The sequence below is a fragment of the Amyelois transitella genome, chromosome 2 (assembly GCF_032362555.1).
Source record: "Amyelois transitella isolate CPQ chromosome 2, ilAmyTran1.1, whole genome shotgun sequence".
Lineage (NCBI taxonomy): Eukaryota > Metazoa > Arthropoda > Insecta > Lepidoptera > Pyralidae > Amyelois > Amyelois transitella.
This window is the reverse complement of record NC_083505.1, coordinates 3,504,915-3,525,347: the sequence shown is the minus strand read 5'-3', so window position 1 is coordinate 3,525,347 and position 20,433 is coordinate 3,504,915. Positions and strand designations below refer to the sequence as shown.

The window sequence follows — 20,433 nt, the reverse complement described above, 5'->3', positions numbered from 1 at the left end:
CTTGTCCGGACCTGGTCACCAATGACTGTAATTGACAGAACAATCCTGTTGAAGTAAAAAAGAAGCTTATTAAAATTCCCGTCTCTGGGCATTGGTCACTGAGATTATCTGTTTGTAGAATATTTTATTGAGCATTGATAAAAATGATTATGTCTAAACGTAGATTCCACTTTTTTCCACCAACGTTAGTTGAAATTTTAGTCATAAACTTTTTGACAATTTCGCATTAATGAGATTAACCTTCTCCGTGTATTTGGCAAGATAGAATAAGAACTGTTCTTGTTGTTACAATAGATATTAGTACCTTTTGATAAATCTCGTATCTATAAAAAAAGGAATTGCATCTGGCGTATCATAAATCGCGAAAATCTTTTTACGACATATTGGGTCATTTATTTGGTGTCCTTAGGGTATCCCGATCCTGGAATAGGCTTTAGTGCAAGGGAGATTAAATGAGTGGGAAAAGGAAGGAAAGGTGTATTAAAAATATTATCTAAATATTAACAAAATAGAAAATTATCTAATTTGATAGGTTCAATGAAGAAGATGAAAATCTTTTAATTACTTATTTTGAGCACTTCTTTTTTTTATATTTATAATTAATTAATGATTGTAATTAACTAAATGGAATACTCACGAGTCGACCTGACGCTCCCGCGCCTCACGGGCGAGTGGCGAAGTCTCCCCGACGCCCCTCAAGTGCTGGGGCTTCGGAATTAGGAGCACCACTAATCTGTAACCCTATTAGACCATAATACCCAGCGACCTTGTAAAATACCTTGGCTGCGAGCTTCATTGGGGTCATTTCATTCTCTCATTAACTTATTTACTGGATTACGCCTGCAAATCTGCTCAGGTGAAGCGAAAAAGACATTCGAAGAAACGTGTCAATCCGAACTACAATTTAGCTTTCTAAGCCCAGTGGTTTCAGCTGTTTTTTGTCTGTCAATAACACAGTAACATATAAAAAAGATAACGGATTCGTTTAAGGAGTAGATATAACTTCATGCAAAGCATTGTCTTATTTATCTTAATGTGTTAACGGAAACGTACAGTCACGTGAAAAGTTCACAATACTTTTGCCGTAGCCAATTTATTCATTTATTTAAAACTTTATCGCACAAAAAAATGTACGAAAGTCGGACTTAATGCCGTTTGGCATTCTCTACCAGTCAACCAGCTGACCAAACAGAAAACCTTTAAGTTGGTGGTGCGATAAAGTGCACATGCATACTGCAACATACAAGATACATAAACATTATAAATAGGTACATTTACATACATAAAATATCAAATTAGAATGACCCATTATTGATCTGCCGAAGGAAGAACCCACAGCATGTTTGAACGCAACAATGCCAATTAGCCAATGCATAAAACATAAATTTAATTACTCTTGACGCTTATGGCAGTTAAGAAAAAAAATTTAAATTTCTTCTTTAAATTTAAAATCAGTCTGTTAAGACAGACTTTACGCAACGAGTAAAAAAAGCTTCCCTCGTTCTTCGCGTGCTGAAGAAAGAATAGCTAAAATATGCAATAAAAAAATTCTATATTGCTTCAAAAAAAAAACATACCTAAGAAAAATAAAAACAGTACACAAATAAACTTAAAAATGCCGTTATCCATTTCAAAATCTTCAATGGGATAAGTGAAACGTATAAATTTAGAAGAGCCTATCCATCAAATCTATAGCCATCCCTATCCCTTCTATACAATAAAACCGGGACGAATGTATTTACCGTTCGAGTGAAATAATCGACCCGAATCGAGTATAATTACAATGTTACATTCATGGATTGAATTTCGAATTCTAAAAGGATTAGAATAAAGGGTTTGAAAATTTGTGATGGCAACACTGTATTATGAGAAAGTCAGTTATATTTGGTAATTATACGGCTACCACCAGGGCCAGGGTGCTTCATTTTACGCGCATATTGTAAAGGAAAATGCTTGTTGTTCATAGGGATCTTTATTAAGACGATGGACTAGCAACCTATTATATCGCTGAATATTCTCTGAATTCCAAAAAGGCAAACGTGACCTTCGATTCTTGTGAATTTTCTGTCTACCCCGTAAGGCATCAGCGTGTGCTAAAGTTTTTCTTATCTCGCGCGAAACAATAATGCTCGATTTGAATGGGTTTTGGACATATTTGCAAGCGGTACTAATCGATTATGAAAGTAAAATAAATTGTTGAGCTTGTCAACAGGATATGTCAATTTTGTGTCTAACTTCTAACAAAAGTTCGTGTATCAAGTTGACAGATAAGTTACATGCTTATTGAATGCACCAATTTAACTTCAAATAATCAAACCAACAAAGAAAAATGTGGACCAACATAATAAATCTTTTTTGTCTTGATGTTCAATGAAGATTTACGCTCAATGTGTGGCCTTTTTGGCTTAAAAGTTTATCTTCTTTAAAGAGATTTTTTTCTAAAAATGATACTGGCAACATTTTTTCAATTGTTTGCAATACAGGAGCATCAAAAGTTTGAAGTGAGTATATACGCGTCGGAGCATTACAAAGGGCCCTCGAGTAGAGAGGGCAAATTATCCGGAAATAACTGGATAATTGCCAAAAATCTCATTGAGATGTCTCTCCGGAGAGTGGGCACTTGGGAATCGGTAATCGAGATTTCTTGTTTGTATTCACAAAGGATTTTTTGTTAATTGTTACCGTATTATGTGCGATCTTGAATGTCTGCCATGTCTAAAATCATTATTTTATTAGAGACTGCTTTTTATGACTTGAGGATTGTTTATTGAATTTAAAACAAGTATTATTCAAGACCTTTTTTTAAATTCAATAAATAATTCAGATTTAAAAAAGAAAAATAAAAAATAATAATTTGCTAGTAGTATTACCAGTAACACCTTACTACCTAAATAAAGCAAACAATAGTAAGTTGTAATGGTTTTAGCCAACTTAAGCAATGTTGGCAAAATGATAACAATTAATTTATAAACTAGTTTATTATCATCAATTAAAAATTGTTGTTACAAATTGATCTTATTGCTATAATAAATAGTAATGTTAATAAATAACGTGTACGTATAATGGTGATATTCTGAGGTACTAGAGGGCTTGATCATAGTGTCACTTTTCACAAATAAATTGTTTCCTTATTTCATGCTAAAATATTTAAATGTACATTCTAAGGGAAGCTTAATTTGCATGAGAGCATTGGTGACAGTGTGGTCAATATGGACAAAAGGCTTTTTTCTTTACTTGAAAATAAATACAGATTAAAAAATCCAAGATAAATATTTACTTAAAGTTAACTATGTAGATATTTTTGCTAACCGGCGCTTTGACGGTGTTGGAAAATATAGAGTATCTATATGTGTATCTAATCCTGATCCAAACTGGGTGAGTTTCCTCTGAAGTTTCTCCTCTGTAACTTGAACAAAATTATCTTCCAGAGAGGACGATATATTAATCTTTGATTTAGTTCATTACCAAAAAATTACAATTCTACTTATTATACCTAGTTAAATTATTTACAATAATTAGTTATTCATAAAATAGTTCTAAATGTACATTTTTTGCATAAGTTAATACTGATTGTCATTAACAACTTATATTAAAACAAGTAAAGCCATAATATGGAGTGATTTTATTAATCTACTATATATTTACAGGTTAGATCATTCGAAATTGTGTAACTAAATTCATAAGCGTTCGTTTAAGAACCGTAAAAAATTGAACATCTAAAATTAAAGTTATGAAAGTCCTTAAAATTACAGTTTTATTCAATTAGGATAATTTATATTGGAATGTAGTGTCTTTAAAAAATATAAATCTAAGTACAACCAATAAATTTGCCAATATAATTTAAATCAAAGCGAAGATGACTGACAATATTATTTTGTTATAAAAATGGACATATTAGACCTAAAACTGAATAAAACAAGTAAACAAGAATTAATCATCTACCATCACCTTATCACCGTGTTCGTTGGCTTAATACCTGTGATACCCAAGTCTTTAGGTGACTCGAGACTAAATAAAATATGATTAATTAATAATTAAATGGAATTACTTGATTAGGATGTCAGAAAAAAGCCGTGAAAATGATGTAAATAGTTGATAATAGTTCCATTTCTTGGAACTGTAGCATGGTATTAGAGCCAACGAACCAAAATATCGAAAAACTGTTTATTTTCCAAAAAAAATTAAAATTAACATTAACTTGTAAATGCTAGGCTGAAGTTGTGCACTACAAGAATTTAGATTTAGATTTTGTGTGCGTTAATTTTTGGGCAGGGTAGGGTACCTATCGTACGTAAGGTAATGTGTGTTGCTCACTTTTTTATTGAAATACTGTAACCACCAACAAATTAATTACTTTAGGGGGTTTTAAAAGTAAATTACTCAATTTTAGTACCTTAACAATACAAAAGGCCTAATTGCCACAAAAAGGTGTATGATAAGTGCCTACTTCAGACTTATTTGTTACCAGAACTCAAAATTTATTTCAATTATCTGAATCATAATATTTGTTTAACACAGAAATCCTATTAGTATTTTAGATAATCAGATAATTATCAAATTCATTCAGATTAAGTCACCAAACTTATTTACAAATCCCAGCCATTTATCATCTTTACATCTCGGCTATTCTAAAAAAACAATCAATTCGGTATAAAAATCACCGTATTCATTTAAAACAGATATCTCTTTAGCAATCAAGTCATGAAATTCACAAACTGTTCCTCATTTATGTTGTTAACATCTCAGAGGGTCTACACAACAATCTCCAACTTCAGATGCTAATTTATCTGATTTATCTAAAAGAACGATTACTTCAGCGATCAACTAACCAAACTTACTTACAAATCGCTATCCACTTATCGTCTTTACACCTCTGACAGTCCACTCTACAGCACCAATGGAAGGTGCAATTGCACGGCTTGATGCTGGACTTTCTGATGAGGGCGTGTCCTCTCCCGCAGCAGAGGAGGTCACAGGATCCTGAGCGGGAGGTCCTACCGATGCGACAGACCCGACCTGAGGTCCCAGCAGAGTCCGTTTTAGGGTCCACGTCGCAGAAACTTGGTGACCTGGTAATATAGTTGGGATGATGGTAATTTTTTCAGAAGGCATTTGGGAAATTTATTGAAAGTGAGTTTTGGATGGAGTAGCATCACCTTTTTTTATAACTGCATAGAAAACAGGGGCTAACCTCCTGTTTTGTTAGTCTCTGCAAGAACTTTTAGTCATTTGACCATCAAAGTAGCTTTGGTAGATTTAAAATTAGTCCCAAGACGTTTCAATCATCAAATAACATTGTTAACAGTATTTAAGGGTGTCAGATTTTTAGCTGATTTTCACAGACCTTTTGATGTAAAGAATCAATATAAGAAATATTTAGTTCTTACTTCTCAAAGAATAGTAGACTGGTCTTTGGCGCTGGTTTCGCTCGGCTCCTCCTGCGACCTCGAGGTCTACCTTTAAGCACTGTCACCCCGCTGTTCAGTTCCTCTTGAGCCACTATCAGAGCCTGCAGTAAAAATTTTCGTCGTATTATTTCTTACATACATAAAATCATGTCTTTATCCCTTACAGGAAGACAGAGCCAACAATCTAGAAAAGACTGGAAGGCGACGCTGTATGGTTTAACAATGGAGTTGAGATACAAATAGTGTCAGGTTGCTTATTGAAATACCTTCCGATATTGACGCTTGATGGTAGAAGCCACCACTCTGAAGTCAGGCGTGGTCCTCCAGCAAGTCCTGAGCTGGCAGCTACCTGATAGACCATGGCATTTGCAGCGCACCTCCATGTGGGATGATAGTATCTATAATAAAGATTTTATTGATTTAACGAAAGCACAGCCCGAGATAGTTATTACTTTAGAATTACAATATAACGACAATACAATTAATTACAACTAAACAACTAAGTTTAAACAAACCAATACTAAAAATAAAATGAACCTACAAGGCGATCGATGTCAAGAAATCATTCGCATCCTACGAATCACACAACTCGAACATAAATATCGAGAAAACGCTTTGCATATTCCATCAAAAAGAAAATGAAAGAAATTTCAACCGGCCGTCATATTACGAGGCCGTTCGAAATAAATCTCGGACGTCCCGTACGTGACCGCATTTGGCATAATTACGTACCACCCACCGCACCTAGCCGTAACATTTACATAATTAAACGCCTCGATGCAATCACGATGACGTCTTAATTTTGCCAACGCCGCCGGCCGACAATTTCCCAAAACGAGTTGGAGCAAAAATTCAAATAAATCGGCCTTTTGGACCGCCCCCGAACCCGCGCCGTAATAACCCGGTATTAAGAGCGTTCGCGATAGAATTCGCCACCCAAGACGTTTGTGGTTAAGGGTCGCCAGTTTTCATGTGGGTTTCCGAATATTGGAAAAATATTTATTTAAATATATTTACAAATTTAATTAATGCTCTTTACAATTTCAGCTTATGTACATAACTAATACTTACTAGCTAGTATTTAGATTTATAAAGTAGTGAACATTCAATTTGGTACCTAGTTACTAAAATCGAGAAACTTCAAAGAAAATAATGATTAAAGTAAATAAAAATATATCTACTAATGTACAGAGATGCGGGCGCTCTCTAGTATATTTTTATTATATTACTGAATGACTTACAGACAACGCATGGCCCAAAACGCTCGGTCTACAGTTTTCATATTTGGTATAAAGGTTTCTTATGAGTACTTATGATATCAAGAAGTGAACTGAGAATTTCCAGCGATTCCATCGGAAACGGAAATAAACGTGAAATTTTCCTTATATACGGGCGTACTCTAGTGTTACAATAAAATGTTTATTTCCATACCTTAGTTACATTTATTTTTATAGTAGAAAAGTTAGGTCAGTCCTAGCTTTCCCAGCCATGTGGCAACCCTATCAGTAATACGTAGTAATGAAGCTGGAATATTAAAAATGGACTCGACCTGCTTATTATGTTCTCACCTCGGCGGCCGCTTGTGAAATACGGCGGGTTAATACGGACCTTGGAGTGGGCTTACCATTCAGAATGGCCTTTAATGGTGGCGCCATCTGCTTAAATCGATCGATTACTTCGATTAGCCGATTGCTAGATTTGATTTCATGTAACTGCATTGTCTTGGAATAGATTGACGTACTGAAAACTATTAATGGTAATGTTTATCAACATGTTTGACCTTTAGTGCTATAAGTTGATATTACACGGGAAAATATATATTGAAGTGGAAATGTACTTCTTACTACCTTAGTAATAGATAGGTGAAGATCAAAAACGAGCAGAACATTGCTTAATAAGCAATGCTTATACAGCGAAAATAAAAACAATGCTGAAATAATAGTAGCAAACCTACTTATCTATTCATATACCTAGCTAGAGGGTAAGTAAAGCCATGGATTAGTGGAAGAATATAGATCCAAAACATTTAACAGTACTTATCTAGTCCCGTGCGTGTTGGATTTCCCCAAGGGTCAATGTTTGGTCCAATGTTTTTCTTTACTCATGCAATAAGTAGTAGCATTCTATTATGAAATATCTGTTGGTTTTTTATCAACTCCACTGGTCACTTTTTTCAACATGACTCGTGATCACCGTGAGTCATAATCTTCCAGACGATTACCGTCCAGACCTGACTAACTTATTAGATTATGACGACCGTAACTAAATAGGCAACAAATTAAACATTTCAAACCACACATGGTGATGTGCTTAAGTTGATTTTTATGTCAATCTATAAATGATGTAGGTCAACTTAAGGTAAATATGGTTGGATGATTAATTCTTTTGGATTAGAAGTATTTAATTTAATTGTATATACATTTATCTTATCAATTAATTAAATATATTTCGTCGTATATTCGCATCAAATTGAACAATTTGTGATATGAATGTTTTTAAAGCTGTTTCTAAAAATTGTAAACCAAATTTATCAAACGATATAATGATAATTTTGAAAAAAAAAATATTCTATTACAATATTCATGATATCGGACAGTCATCGGGTCATAACAAAATATTAACTCATCGAATCGATTTTTTTGTAACGTAATTATCACCTTGCCCCTCTAATGTGGTACCTAATTTCTTGTGTGGGTCGAACTTGGGCTCTTTTATAGTTCCGCTTGGAACACCTTCTCACACCGAAACGAATATTAAGGGTGTTAATATAATAATTAAAACAAGAACAAATTTCTGAACCAGGCATAATTCAGCTTAAATTGATTTGAATGGAAAAAAAATCACATTAGGTCTTTTCATTCAAACCTTAGGTATTTCTTTTTCTTTCAAATTTGTCAAATTTCTAGCAAAAGTATATTAATTGTAAGAGACGTTTAAGCTCTAATAAAAATGATACTTCTTGGTGACTTCATAAATAGGTATAAGTATTGAGTACCTTTATCTAGAAGTTATTTTATGATTACACTAATCAATGCAAGCATCAATGCGGTACAGGTTTTAATATTCGCTTCGTATAGTATACGAGAATACGTAACAATCAACTTTCATACATAAACGTATTATTTATTTTTATTTCTGAAAAGTACTGACTGACATTCGTAACAAAGAAGCATTATAAAGGTTCCGTTTTCCATCAGGAATTCTGAAAACTGCATTCAAATCTGCCCACCCGTTTGGGAGCTACAATACGATACTGACATAACCGTAAAATTTACAACACCTCTCGTATTGACTGCGTGGTGAAGGAAATAAAAGTAACAAATGGAAGATAAATATTTTCCAATACAACAGCGAAGATTTACAGCGACACGCATTCCATGCGAGGCAGGTGTTCATACGGATTCGCCACGCGCCGGTGTGACTGAGGCCGATTTTATTTTGACATTAATAAAAATATCATCGCGGGGTTATTATAAGCGAGCGTGTCTAACAGAGATCTCACTGGGAGGCTGTTAATTATGTGCCTACAAAACAAAATGGTGGAGCTTGCCGGAACAATGCTCAAGTGTGGGGTCTGAGGGACCACCGGCCTCGTCTCATCCCGGCCAATTTACCTTCACGCCGTGATACGTGGGCAATTGGTTATTAAATATTTGATGAAATCTCCCCACTAATATTTAGATGAACGAATAGATTGATAAGTAAAAAAATGCTTATCATAGTCTTATTAATTTACAAGCATTTTCCGGAACTTTGCACTTGATATAACCAATCCTCACTAAAATTTGGGAAATCCTTGCTATGAGTTACCTTTAGCGTAGGGACTAGGGTACACACTCAAATATGACTTGAAATGCCTAATTTAAAAATTTCTACCAAAAGCTTTACATTGATCAATCAGTCAGCCAATTTCTGTGTTTCAAAGTTTCACTGTTTGTTAACTTCATCATCGCGTTTCAGGAGCTTTTCATGACGAAAAATACTTTTGAAAAGATACCAATAAGACCAATTTAATCATCTTACTAAATAGAGTGCGGTAACTTTTGTCCAAATCGTGCCCGTCAGCACGACGAATAACATTTGTTAATTTGCAAACATAAATTTTTATATCTCATTAAATTCATTTAAAAGTTATGATTAAGTATCATTATCTCATAAGGCAACATAGTTTCGACCCGAATTTAACGGCGGTCACAGATTATTATGATCGTAAAATGTCACAGTAAACATCGTGTTAATAGTAAATTATGTATCTATCGTATATTATTTTGCGTGAAGCTACCGATAGTAAAATTTGAATTAATGTTATCTATAATACAATATATACACGCAAAAGATATAAACGTGATTATATTTATCTATAATTAGTACTGCTGTATATCTAAATCAGTAAAGTTAGCTCTATCTACCCCGTTAAGGGTGAATTCACAATAATGTGACATTAAAGTGATATATTTTTAAATAAAACATGAAATAACATACATACGTACTTACGGGATAGATAGAACCAACAGTCTCGTAAAAACTGAAAGGTTACGTTCAGCTGTATGGCTTAATGATGGAATTAAGATTCAAATAGTGGCAGAAGTAAATCTATAAATTAATTGGTAAATTACTCGTATTTATATCAAGGAACTTAAAGTCGTAGACGTAAATAACTGTATAATTGATAACTAAGATTAAAGCAATTAAAAAAAATCATTTATTCTTTTGTGGGTTATTTTAATATGTGCCTTATTTTTTATCTATTTTTGACTTACATGTAGAAAAGCCTAAAGCTTAGTAAAAGAAAAAAATGCAAAAATGCATTTTGTTCAGACATACATACATATGTTTTAAAGTGTCAATTTTCTTTAACAGTTATTACATGTAGGTATATACTTTAACGAACAAATTAAATAATTTGTACCAGCGTCATGTTTGTATTACTTACTTATAAAAAAAGTAAAATCTATTAAATCGTAAATCCCTAATAAGTAAGCGAGGTATGCTGGTTTAACGTCAGGTTTGGTTACGGACACCAATATAATATATTTTACAATGTTACTAATGACATCTAAATATAAATGTTCTACCTTATGCCACTGCTATAAGGTGTAATTTCTCGATTTGATTCGTCGTTGAAAGTAGTTTTAATGTTGTCATTTTGTATTTAAACTCGTGTTTGACATGTTTATTATGGATCGGAAGAAGCCTATTAAATTATTAGAAGTAATCCTTCTGGTAGGTCCGCTATTTTGGCTTTCGTTACTCAGTAGTGTGAAGATTAATTACTGGCCAGTAACAAATCAGTCCCTGATGTATTTAAGTGTCGGATAGTTCAGAATGAGTTCGTAGAAATGAATATTTGTAATGGAATTTTTCTTAATTATTTTATGTCATGTTAGCGCACGCCACAAGTAAATCTGAACTGAACATCGTGCCGTATGAAATTTGATTTCATAACGATTTTTTTAAATATCTTTTATTTATCAAACTTGTATTTTTTTTTAAATATACAGAATATATAATTTATTAATAAATAAAATGTTGCTAGGTATATCATGAACTTAATTTTTCATTTTTTGCTCTTCATATAATACTTTGCGTAGTGGGTTTTCAACCCAGTATTACCCTCTAGCTTAACCACCAAACAAATAGAGACAAATACCTTAAAACAAATAATAGATATTTTTTACACAGACATGCTACCGCTCGGGACTTTATTCAGAAATATCCTTCGTTAAACTAAAGAATTAAAAGGAGTCGCTCGGTGACCGCGGATCATTGTAACTTGTTTCGAAACGTCCAAAATAAAAATAAAGGTACGTATTAAATATAAATAGTATAATGCAACGCGACAGTTTAAAATCAGTTAAATACTTTTACTTATAGAAAATACTTATACGCTCGCTTCCCTTATATTTTTACTTTTAATGAGTGCTTTTAAAAACATCATCAATATGAAGAGCTGGCTTAAAATCTTTTATAGCTCAATATAAAACAGGGTGTGATCGAAAGGCGGCGAATGCGGCGTAATACCACATTATGGTCATGTACCATAACAGGCCGACCACCCATATAGGTGATTACTAAGAACCACGCCCCAAACCGTACTCAAATTTGAAGTAAATAACTGCCCCTTGACGCCTGAATAGACCAATTTAGACACCTTGGTAATTTACCCTCACAGCAACTATTCAATATTGATCTCTTCGATCTTGTCTCATCGCCTGAGATTATAGTAAATTCCAAAGGTCAACTTAAAATGGTAGGACCACCAATAAAGTTGCTACGACAAAATAAGTGTAGCGTTAGGTGTCATGTTGTTTTGGATAACAACGGCGGTGTAATTACCTATTGTTATATTGATTGAGTCGTTGATTTGGTTGTGGGTGTAATGGTGATACATTTTTAAACTGATTGCGTTAAAAAGTTTAAGAATTGGTACCTTTTAAAATTTATGGCGTAAAAATATATAAATAGACGTGATTATATGCATTGATGTTTTATGCTGACTCAAAGTAATATATGTAATGCGTAAACATATTATTGCTGATAATAATACTGGGCACCCACAATTAATTTAACAATATAACAGTGTACTTAGAAATTTATACCTGATTATGATCATCAAGCTTAATACTGGCCACTTCGAAAAAAAAATAAGCACAAATCTTTTATGAACGTGCAAAAATATTTTGGTTATTAAACTTTTAATTTGGTAGAATTAAGGGGAAGTTCACGTTATATGAGTACGTAAATTAAGGGGCAGTTATTCGGCGTTGTTCTCGCAAGTGTAGTTCACAACAAAGCGAAGAATGTGTTGACTTATTTGATTATGAAATCAATTTATTCAAGTTTGTACATTAAAATGCACCCCCGGCAGATCAAGGCGGAGTTATGCGTTCATGTTGTCTAATGAAATAACTGCGAGGGCCCTCGACAAGTGGCGTCTTTTGATTTGTGATTGCACTGGGGTTAAGACATCAAAGGTTGGTTTATATTGACAAATTAATACTACGTGTGTTATTAGGTATGCTGTTTACCTAAAAGTTGTTAATTTGCTCGTGGTCGCGTCTTTCAACCTATTTCAGATCTATACTAATATTATAAAGCTGAAAAGTTTGTTTGTTTGTTTGAACGTGCTAATCTCAAGAACTACTGGTTCGAATTGAAAAATTCTTCGTTAAATAGACCATTTATCGAGGATGGCTTTAGGCTATATAACATCACGCTGCAACTATTAGGAGCAAAGAAATTATGGAATATGTGAAAGAAAACTGGTTTTAAAAACTTATCTTTACAATTTTTTTTATCTAGCTGTACCCGCGACTTCGTCCGCGTGTAATAGTTCTTTTGGGCATCATTGAAGCCCTCAAGGATGAATAATATTTTCCGTTTTTTTTCAAATTTTCCTTTATTTCTTCGCTTCTGATAGTTGCAGCGTGATGTTATATAGCCTAAAGCCTTCCTCAATAGGTCTATTCAACACAAAAATATATTTTCAATTCGAACCAGAAGTTCCTGAGAGTAGTGCGTTCAAACAAACAAACAAACTCTTCAGCTTTATAATATTAGTACAGATTATTCGTTTTACGCGGAGTCTAGTTAGTTTATAAGAAAAGCGAGTTAACTTACCGATCTTCCCGCGTTGTTGTTGTGCACATTGATCTTCGACTGCAGGTCATCGACCTTATCTCTCACGTCCAAGAATTTTCTAGAAAACTCGATTCCGTACGCGAGGTTGTGGGAACACCCGCTCCACTCCCATTTGTTGGCCCTCGCTCGTCCCCTGGGGTCGTGCGAGGCTCGGTAACCCAGGGGATCACATCCGCAGGATAGCAAGCGACCCTGGGCACATGCTCTGGCAATGGCATGGGCTACTCCTGCAGCGGTTAGGGCGTAGAGGAATCCTGCTTCCCGGAAACCTGAGAAGGAATAATAAATAAATTAATTTATTAAAAAAAATAAGTAATATACGGGACTAATCACACACAATAAGTAAGTCCAAAGTTAGTCCGAGGCTTGTGTAATGAGCTGTCTGTCTTATTACTTAAGTCTAAAGCTATATATTTACTTAATGAACAACCAAGATTTTCATGATCAGGGATCGAATTCGGGGCCTGGTGATTCCAGTGGATATTTGCGAATCATTCTACTGATTCATATAAAGGCGCATAAAAGATATTTTAACTTCGTGGTTTTGGTTGGTTTTTTAAAATAATACTCATATTTTAAAAAATCCAACAATTATGTTTTCTATTTATAAAATACTGCTTTGAACACGAACTATTAGTGACCAATCGGAAGCCAGTAATCATAAAACAGGATTCAATAAATAATTTATCTGTGCACGGGAAACGATAAGCATGGACACAGCCTCTGGCTTAGGAAATAAATGATGTTTAAAATAACATTCGCTGACATCGGTATAAAAATTATGTTTCCTTTTCTATATCGAATTTACATGAATTTGTGCTGTTTTTGTTGAAAGATATAAGTCCGGGTTAAGTTTTGGGTTGCCTTATTATTGAGGTTTTTGTTAGAAAATCTCATCAGATCAATTTTTCATTTTAAAAATAAACTAAAATTTCTGGAAAACGCTAATACTCAACAATGAAATAAAAAATTATTTGTATCAAAATTTGCTGCCGAATGTTAATGTACTTACATATATTTATTACCCATATATAATAAATATAAGTATTCCTATCCGGATATTAAAAAAATCAAGATCATCCTATAATTATTGATCTTTAAACATTAAATCGTAATTTCTTTTACTGCAATAAAATATATTACGTGGATTGAAGATCAAAGCTTAAACTCTTATAAATAAATCTCACATATAGCTTCATGATCGCTAAATTAACTTCCATTACCGTTTTCCTACTAAATAGTTGTTGATTTACACTAAAAAAACACTAAGAGTTGCCTGAGCGTCTCATCGGAATCATGACAAGATTTCTAGCATAAATAAATAGTAGATGCATTCAGCTTTCATGGTAGGTATGAAACGTTCATATCTGCAGGTTGTTAAACAAGATTCTAATAACGTTACTATATTTGTTATTTTTTAATAATCCTCAATTTTCCGTTCTTAGCATTTGGAGTCTTTAACTAACACACTTTTGTTAAAAAGAAACCGGGTTTCTATTTAATCTACATATTTATAAATATATTATTTAATCGCATCTATCAGTCGTCTAACAATCTTTCTCTTCCTCCTGGCGTTAGTTCCGATTATATATTCACCTTCCTGTAGAGGAGAATGATTCAAAATTGGGTAAGTCAGGTTTTTACGCAAAGCGCGATCTGATCTCCCCACCCTTTTCAGATGAACTTAACTCATATTGTAACATGGTTACATATCGAGTTGCCTGATTGTGTAATTATCCTCGAAATTTTTTACCAGTTGGTTCTCCAGATGTTTTTACAGTAATAAAGAATATATTTTTTAGTTTATTCTGCTGAATGTACTCAATTAATTCAATTGAAGCATTGGTGAAGTATTCACTCCTGCTTTGAATTGATTCACTTTGAGATGGCTAATCGTAATCAGTATGAATAGACCTTCAATGGAACGCGGAACGTCTCCGTACCTCTATTTATCTACTTTATTGCAATAAATTAAACAGTGAATCCATTTGCTAGATGCAAAGATAAGCTATTGGCCCCTAACAATGTAATCTTTTTACCATAAATAGTATGATTGGAGATTTGCATTTGAGTTAGGTCCGAACCGTCAGTAGCAAATTTAATTGTGTAAATAAAGTATGCTGCTCATAGACAAAAATAATTTAATATAGTTTTAAGATACGTTATTCAAGTCATATGCTACTAAATTTAAATGACAAAGTACTTACTAAAAACTTCTATCAAAATTTCCCGAAATGAGTTGATGATATCAAATCATAAAAATAGTTAGATATGTACGTAATCAAAAGGTTATCCATATTTTTTATCAAGTACATGAGTTGTAGCTTGTCAATTGTAAGCAACATTTGACAGCATGAGACGGTGAAATGTACGTAGTATGAGAACCTGCTATTGTAGGGGGGATTTTAAGAGGAATGTCATCTATTATTTCGATAATACAATGTGAAAAGATTTCTTTAAATTTACTTCTCAACTGTATGAGTTTAAAATTTAAATTTCAATTGTCTGAGCGGTAAACAATATATAAACTATAAACCTTAAATTTTGAAAACTTTGCCATAATATAGCTTCTTGCTAAAGACTACGTGGTTGATAAACCTAAGCCGTCAGTTAATTGTGCTATCCTAGCAATTTCATTGTGCTATTCCTTTTGCGTTTAAAGATTTTAAGAGCCTCCTTTAATGGGCTATTAAGGCTCTGATGCCAAGCCACCTGCTTTCAACGAGTATATCCTGGTTTTTATAGTGCTTACATTAATTCTTGACCAATGCTAGTTCTGAGGTTTTACTGGGCAATTTGCATGGTTCTAAGTTATTGATTATCTGTGCTGTGGGTGGCTTGTTGGCCTGCGGTGCTGGATATTGGGAGTATAATATGAATTTACATACATAAAATCACGCCTCTTTCCCGGAGGGGTAGGCAGAGACTACCTCTTTCCACTTGCCACGATCTCTGCATACTTCCTTCGCTTCATCCACATTCATAACTCTCTTCATACAAGCTCGGCGGTTTCGGGTACTCTTTAATATAAATTTATTTCATCAGTTTACAAGATACGTGTTACGGTTATATACATACATACAAAATATCACTTTTTTTCATTTCTTTTTTTCCATTCCTGTAACAATATCTTCTTTCACATCACAAAATTCTCTTATCACGCTTCTTGGTGTACTATATAAGATCTTTACACGTTTTGTTTGTTAAAAAAACCTAGACGAACGAAACTTTAAGATGGATTTTGTTGTATGATTTCTGGATTATTTTTGTTATCTTTAATTGATAAGTTAATATTATAATACTTAAGACAAATCCAGTAACATTTTCAGTAGGTACTAGATGGCTGCTACCTAGATTGTCAAAAAAATAAAACATTATGAATCTGAATAAGGTTTATATCCTTTCTTTTAGAGTACGGTAAAAACAATTGTCAGTTATCCTTAGTGTCAATGCGTACTATTATTCAAAAACTTATTATATTTCTCCCCGTTTTTGACCAGATTAAGAACGATATCGTCAGAAGCTTCTGTAGCTATCTGAATATCGCCGATACGAGTTCATCCAATATATAAATTAGTTTGAACCTCGTGATTAATACCCGGTGTGTGTTATCTCTCGGATTAGTGCCTCTCCCTAGAATGGCTCTAATTGACGGCCGGAGATACGGTTTATTAAATAATGGCGTTTTTATTTGAAAACGTACGCGGGTCGCTTGGACGCGTTGCATTCTTTTCTTTTATGATCGTGTTGTAACAATCGTTGCTATAAGGATAGGATTTGATTTCATTGTATTTAAAGTTCCAAATAATGCTATATATATTATAAATATGAATATATTTGTAGGTATGATTGTTTGTTCGTCTCTCACGTCAAAACCACTAAACCGATCTTCATGAAATTTTGCTAATTAGAATACGCATATTGTTTTGCAGTGCGGAGGACATAGAGTCATTTGACTGCGTGCGGAGCCGAATGTGAACAAGGAGGTAGAGAAGGTGTTGGAAAAATAAAATATTTAATTCACTATCTACAATTAGTAAGGTGGCAACATCGCCTACCTTTTTATCTTGAAATTCAACTATTTATCTTAATAATTAAATATAAAGAAAATTGGAAATTACAACAGTCGGCTTCTCCCACGAAGAGATCGTCAGATATTTGTATCAGTTTGTGCGCTTCTAGGTCATCAAACTTGTTGCAAAAAGCACAGACATGATTTAGAATGACTCACATTTAATAAAATGATAATCATTATATATCAACCATTATCTCGGAGAAGTGATCGTCCGCCCGGATGAATTAATACAAACTAGGTGTTTACACTGTCAGATTTCTCATGCAAAATCTATATTAAATTTGACCCAATTTATAGCATTGTATTTGGTGTTGTCACCAATATGGGAGCTAGCCTGGCACGAAACGTTATACAATTTCGGTTATACAATTTAATTTACCACTCCACAAGAATAGGACCATATTATCACTCAAATTCACCAAGACAACAAACAAGATTTAAGATAATAAGGCAACCAAAAAGAAAAAGTCTGCTCACAGCGTCACTGAGATCAAATGGGCAAATCTTCCTATGATAACTTGATTTATATAGCCGACAATAGAGGTCACAGATGGAACTGGAGCTCAAGAAGAACGCAACACAAACGCCTTGAGAATCATGCTAACGATAAAATATAGATGGCGCCTCAAGCGCAATCTTGTTGCCACTTTGAAATACCGTCACATGTAAACGCACCTCGTCCTATGCTTGTCATTCGAGATCGTATAAGGTCCCTTGACGAATGTCACGGTGTGCGAACCAAACAAGGCAATGTTATTGTTTATTTATAAACTTTGGCCGGCCACAACGCGCTTTTTCCCTCTATCCAGTGACAAATTTATATTTGTCGATGCGAATACACGAGATAGGATCGGTACTCGATTTACGGCACGCACGATTGATCGATTCCGATTCCAGTGATGTGAGTTTTACAGTTATAGGCGAATTATTCGATTTTCTAGAGCTTCGTTTACTATTAAAGGGGTTATGGTAATAATATCAGTTGTTACGGAAAGGCGAGTAATATGTCGTTTGTGTTGAGAATATTTTACATATGATACAGATCTTAATATTCGCCGGCCTGTTTATACTGTTTTTGATCTAAATGATATAAATTATTAAGTTTACCTTTATAATCAATCTGTTTGTTTCACTGATAACGTTGCTTTGAATTTGCATTACCTATTGTTACTTACATCCATATCGCATCTACATCTCTTGCGGGGAAGACAGAGCCAACAGTTTCAGAAAGACTATTGGGCCACGTTCAGCTGTTTGGCTTAATGATAGAATTGAAATGCAAATAGTGACAGGTTGCTAGTCATGGGAAAGAGACAGAGTGATCCTATTCTTTTTTCTATTGGTGCCGGGAACCACACGACATATTGCTCCTTAAATGTATTTTTTTCCCCTTGTCCAAAACTCGTGCTGAATTCGATAATCGACTTCAATGAATTCCGATTATTCGATTTCGACTTTTTCTCCGAAACGTTCTGAATTTCTGGCTGGTGACAGATTTTAAATTCTTGCCTTACACTTGTCTTGCCTCTCACTTTTTGCCCGTGTTTGTTTTAATAATGCATGATTCGTAATTATTTTCGTTACGAGTTGTCAAAGAGACTTTGAAACGAGTTGTGAAGATTTATAGCAGGAGCTAACAAGTGGAACCTTTATATTATTCGTTTCTTTAAGTGGATGAATTTTGATGCTATGTTTTATTGTAATACGAATCTTATTAGTCACCCAGACCTCTTATGAGATGGCAATAGCCTGTATAACTTACTTAGAAGGAATAGTATTTTTACATTGAAGGACTTCTTTCTAAAAAGGTTAAAATTAAGGGTTAAGTAACGCGTTGCAAACACCATGTGCCTGTTTCATAATCTTCTGGGACTGAAGCGTGTGACAGTTCAGACTATGTCCATCAAATTTGTTGGTGTACGGCACTGTCAGGATAGCATTATGTATACAGGAGTCTCTTGAGACATCTAGCAGAGAAAATACATTGAGAGTGAAGTGTTTCTTGGGAAATACAATTCGTTTTTCTTTTTTTGTTTCCGTAAACTTGTACCAATTCATTGTCATCGTTCGATATTTATTCCACCTACTTAAATAAACTATACAAATCGACGAGTATATAAGATGGTACTTTTGTAACCGCCTAGAATGTCTGCGGCGGGTTGGAAAACAAGTAACGTTCCAACTAGTTACAATAAAGAACCTAATTGTTTAACCTGTCCATCATTGGAACGGACGGCTAACAGCACCAGTTGCGACTGCAACGCCACCTCGATTCTTCGAAGTTCAAATTGGCAAATCTACATTCGCGCCTTATAAGTACGACAACGGTGGCGCCGCGCAACAAAAACTACAGTCGCGTAAGTAAACACAAATTTCAATTATCATTAAAAGTTTTATTTCATCTTCAATTTTTTAAAATATATGCTTGAAAGTCTTCAAATGAATGCGCATATTATTGGTTTTTGCTTGTTCGCCATCGGTGGTCGCCTTTTTCCGCGTTGTGTAACATTGTTTTTGATGCGCACTCGCCATCATGTGGTCGCTTACAAGCCGAAACGATTTACGATTGCACAATGTTCATTTTGATTTCCAATACATTTTTTACGCCTACCTTCTCGCTTCCAAGTCGATAGCTCGTAATTCTGGCGCCAAAATGAATGAACTCGCGTCCACTTTTTACGCTCAATGAGTGCAAATTTCCCGTATATATTCATTTGATTACTGGTAAAGTTTCTTAAGTGGTTTTAATTGATGACTTTTAGGAATAATTAACGGGGTTTTTATTTTTTTACGTGCCATACAAAGTTACGACAGCGTTCCGTGTTTGGATATCAGAAGTTTGCCCATAAGTTGTATTTAACTGATGTCATCTTATCGCGAGGCATTATCATACATTTGTGACCCACATGTATTCAACAAACTATACAAAAAAACAATTATTTACTGGTGTTTTGAATCAGTTTGCTCTATCTAGATTATATCAGTCTTTATAATTAGCTTTATAGCTAAACCTGTACGAATCTTGACTTTGACTTGACTTTCATAATTTCTTTAGTGTAGGTAGATTTTGTGCCAATTAAGGCTCTGCTGGAGGGTTAATTCATATGGCGGCTGTGGCGAATCGCTAATTGCCGAAACTGGGCGATAACCCGCCCGTGACGTCAGCCGCGACAAATTTAAATATGGAATGCGCAGGAGACGAAACTTGCCTAATTAGTTGGGCACCTACTTACTTTTTTCATCTTCGAAGATACATTTTTGTGTCTTACTTCCTATTGGCTATAGTTTTTATACGAAGCGACTTCCATG

General features: G+C 34.2%; 1 protein-coding gene across 1 annotated transcript in view; it reads right to left on the bottom strand.

Moving 5' to 3' along the window:
• Positions 1–4,554: 4,554 nt before the first annotated feature.
• Positions 4,555–20,433, bottom strand: part of LOC106142974 (protein Wnt-10b) — a 38,121-nt gene continuing 22,242 nt past the window's right edge. The window contains 4 exon segments of the mRNA XM_060949343.1: positions 4,555–5,069; positions 5,388–5,509; positions 5,675–5,806; positions 13,029–13,318. Coding sequence (XP_060805326.1) covers positions 4,835–5,069; positions 5,388–5,509; positions 5,675–5,806; positions 13,029–13,318 — 779 coding nt within the window. The 3' untranslated portion in view covers positions 4,555–4,834.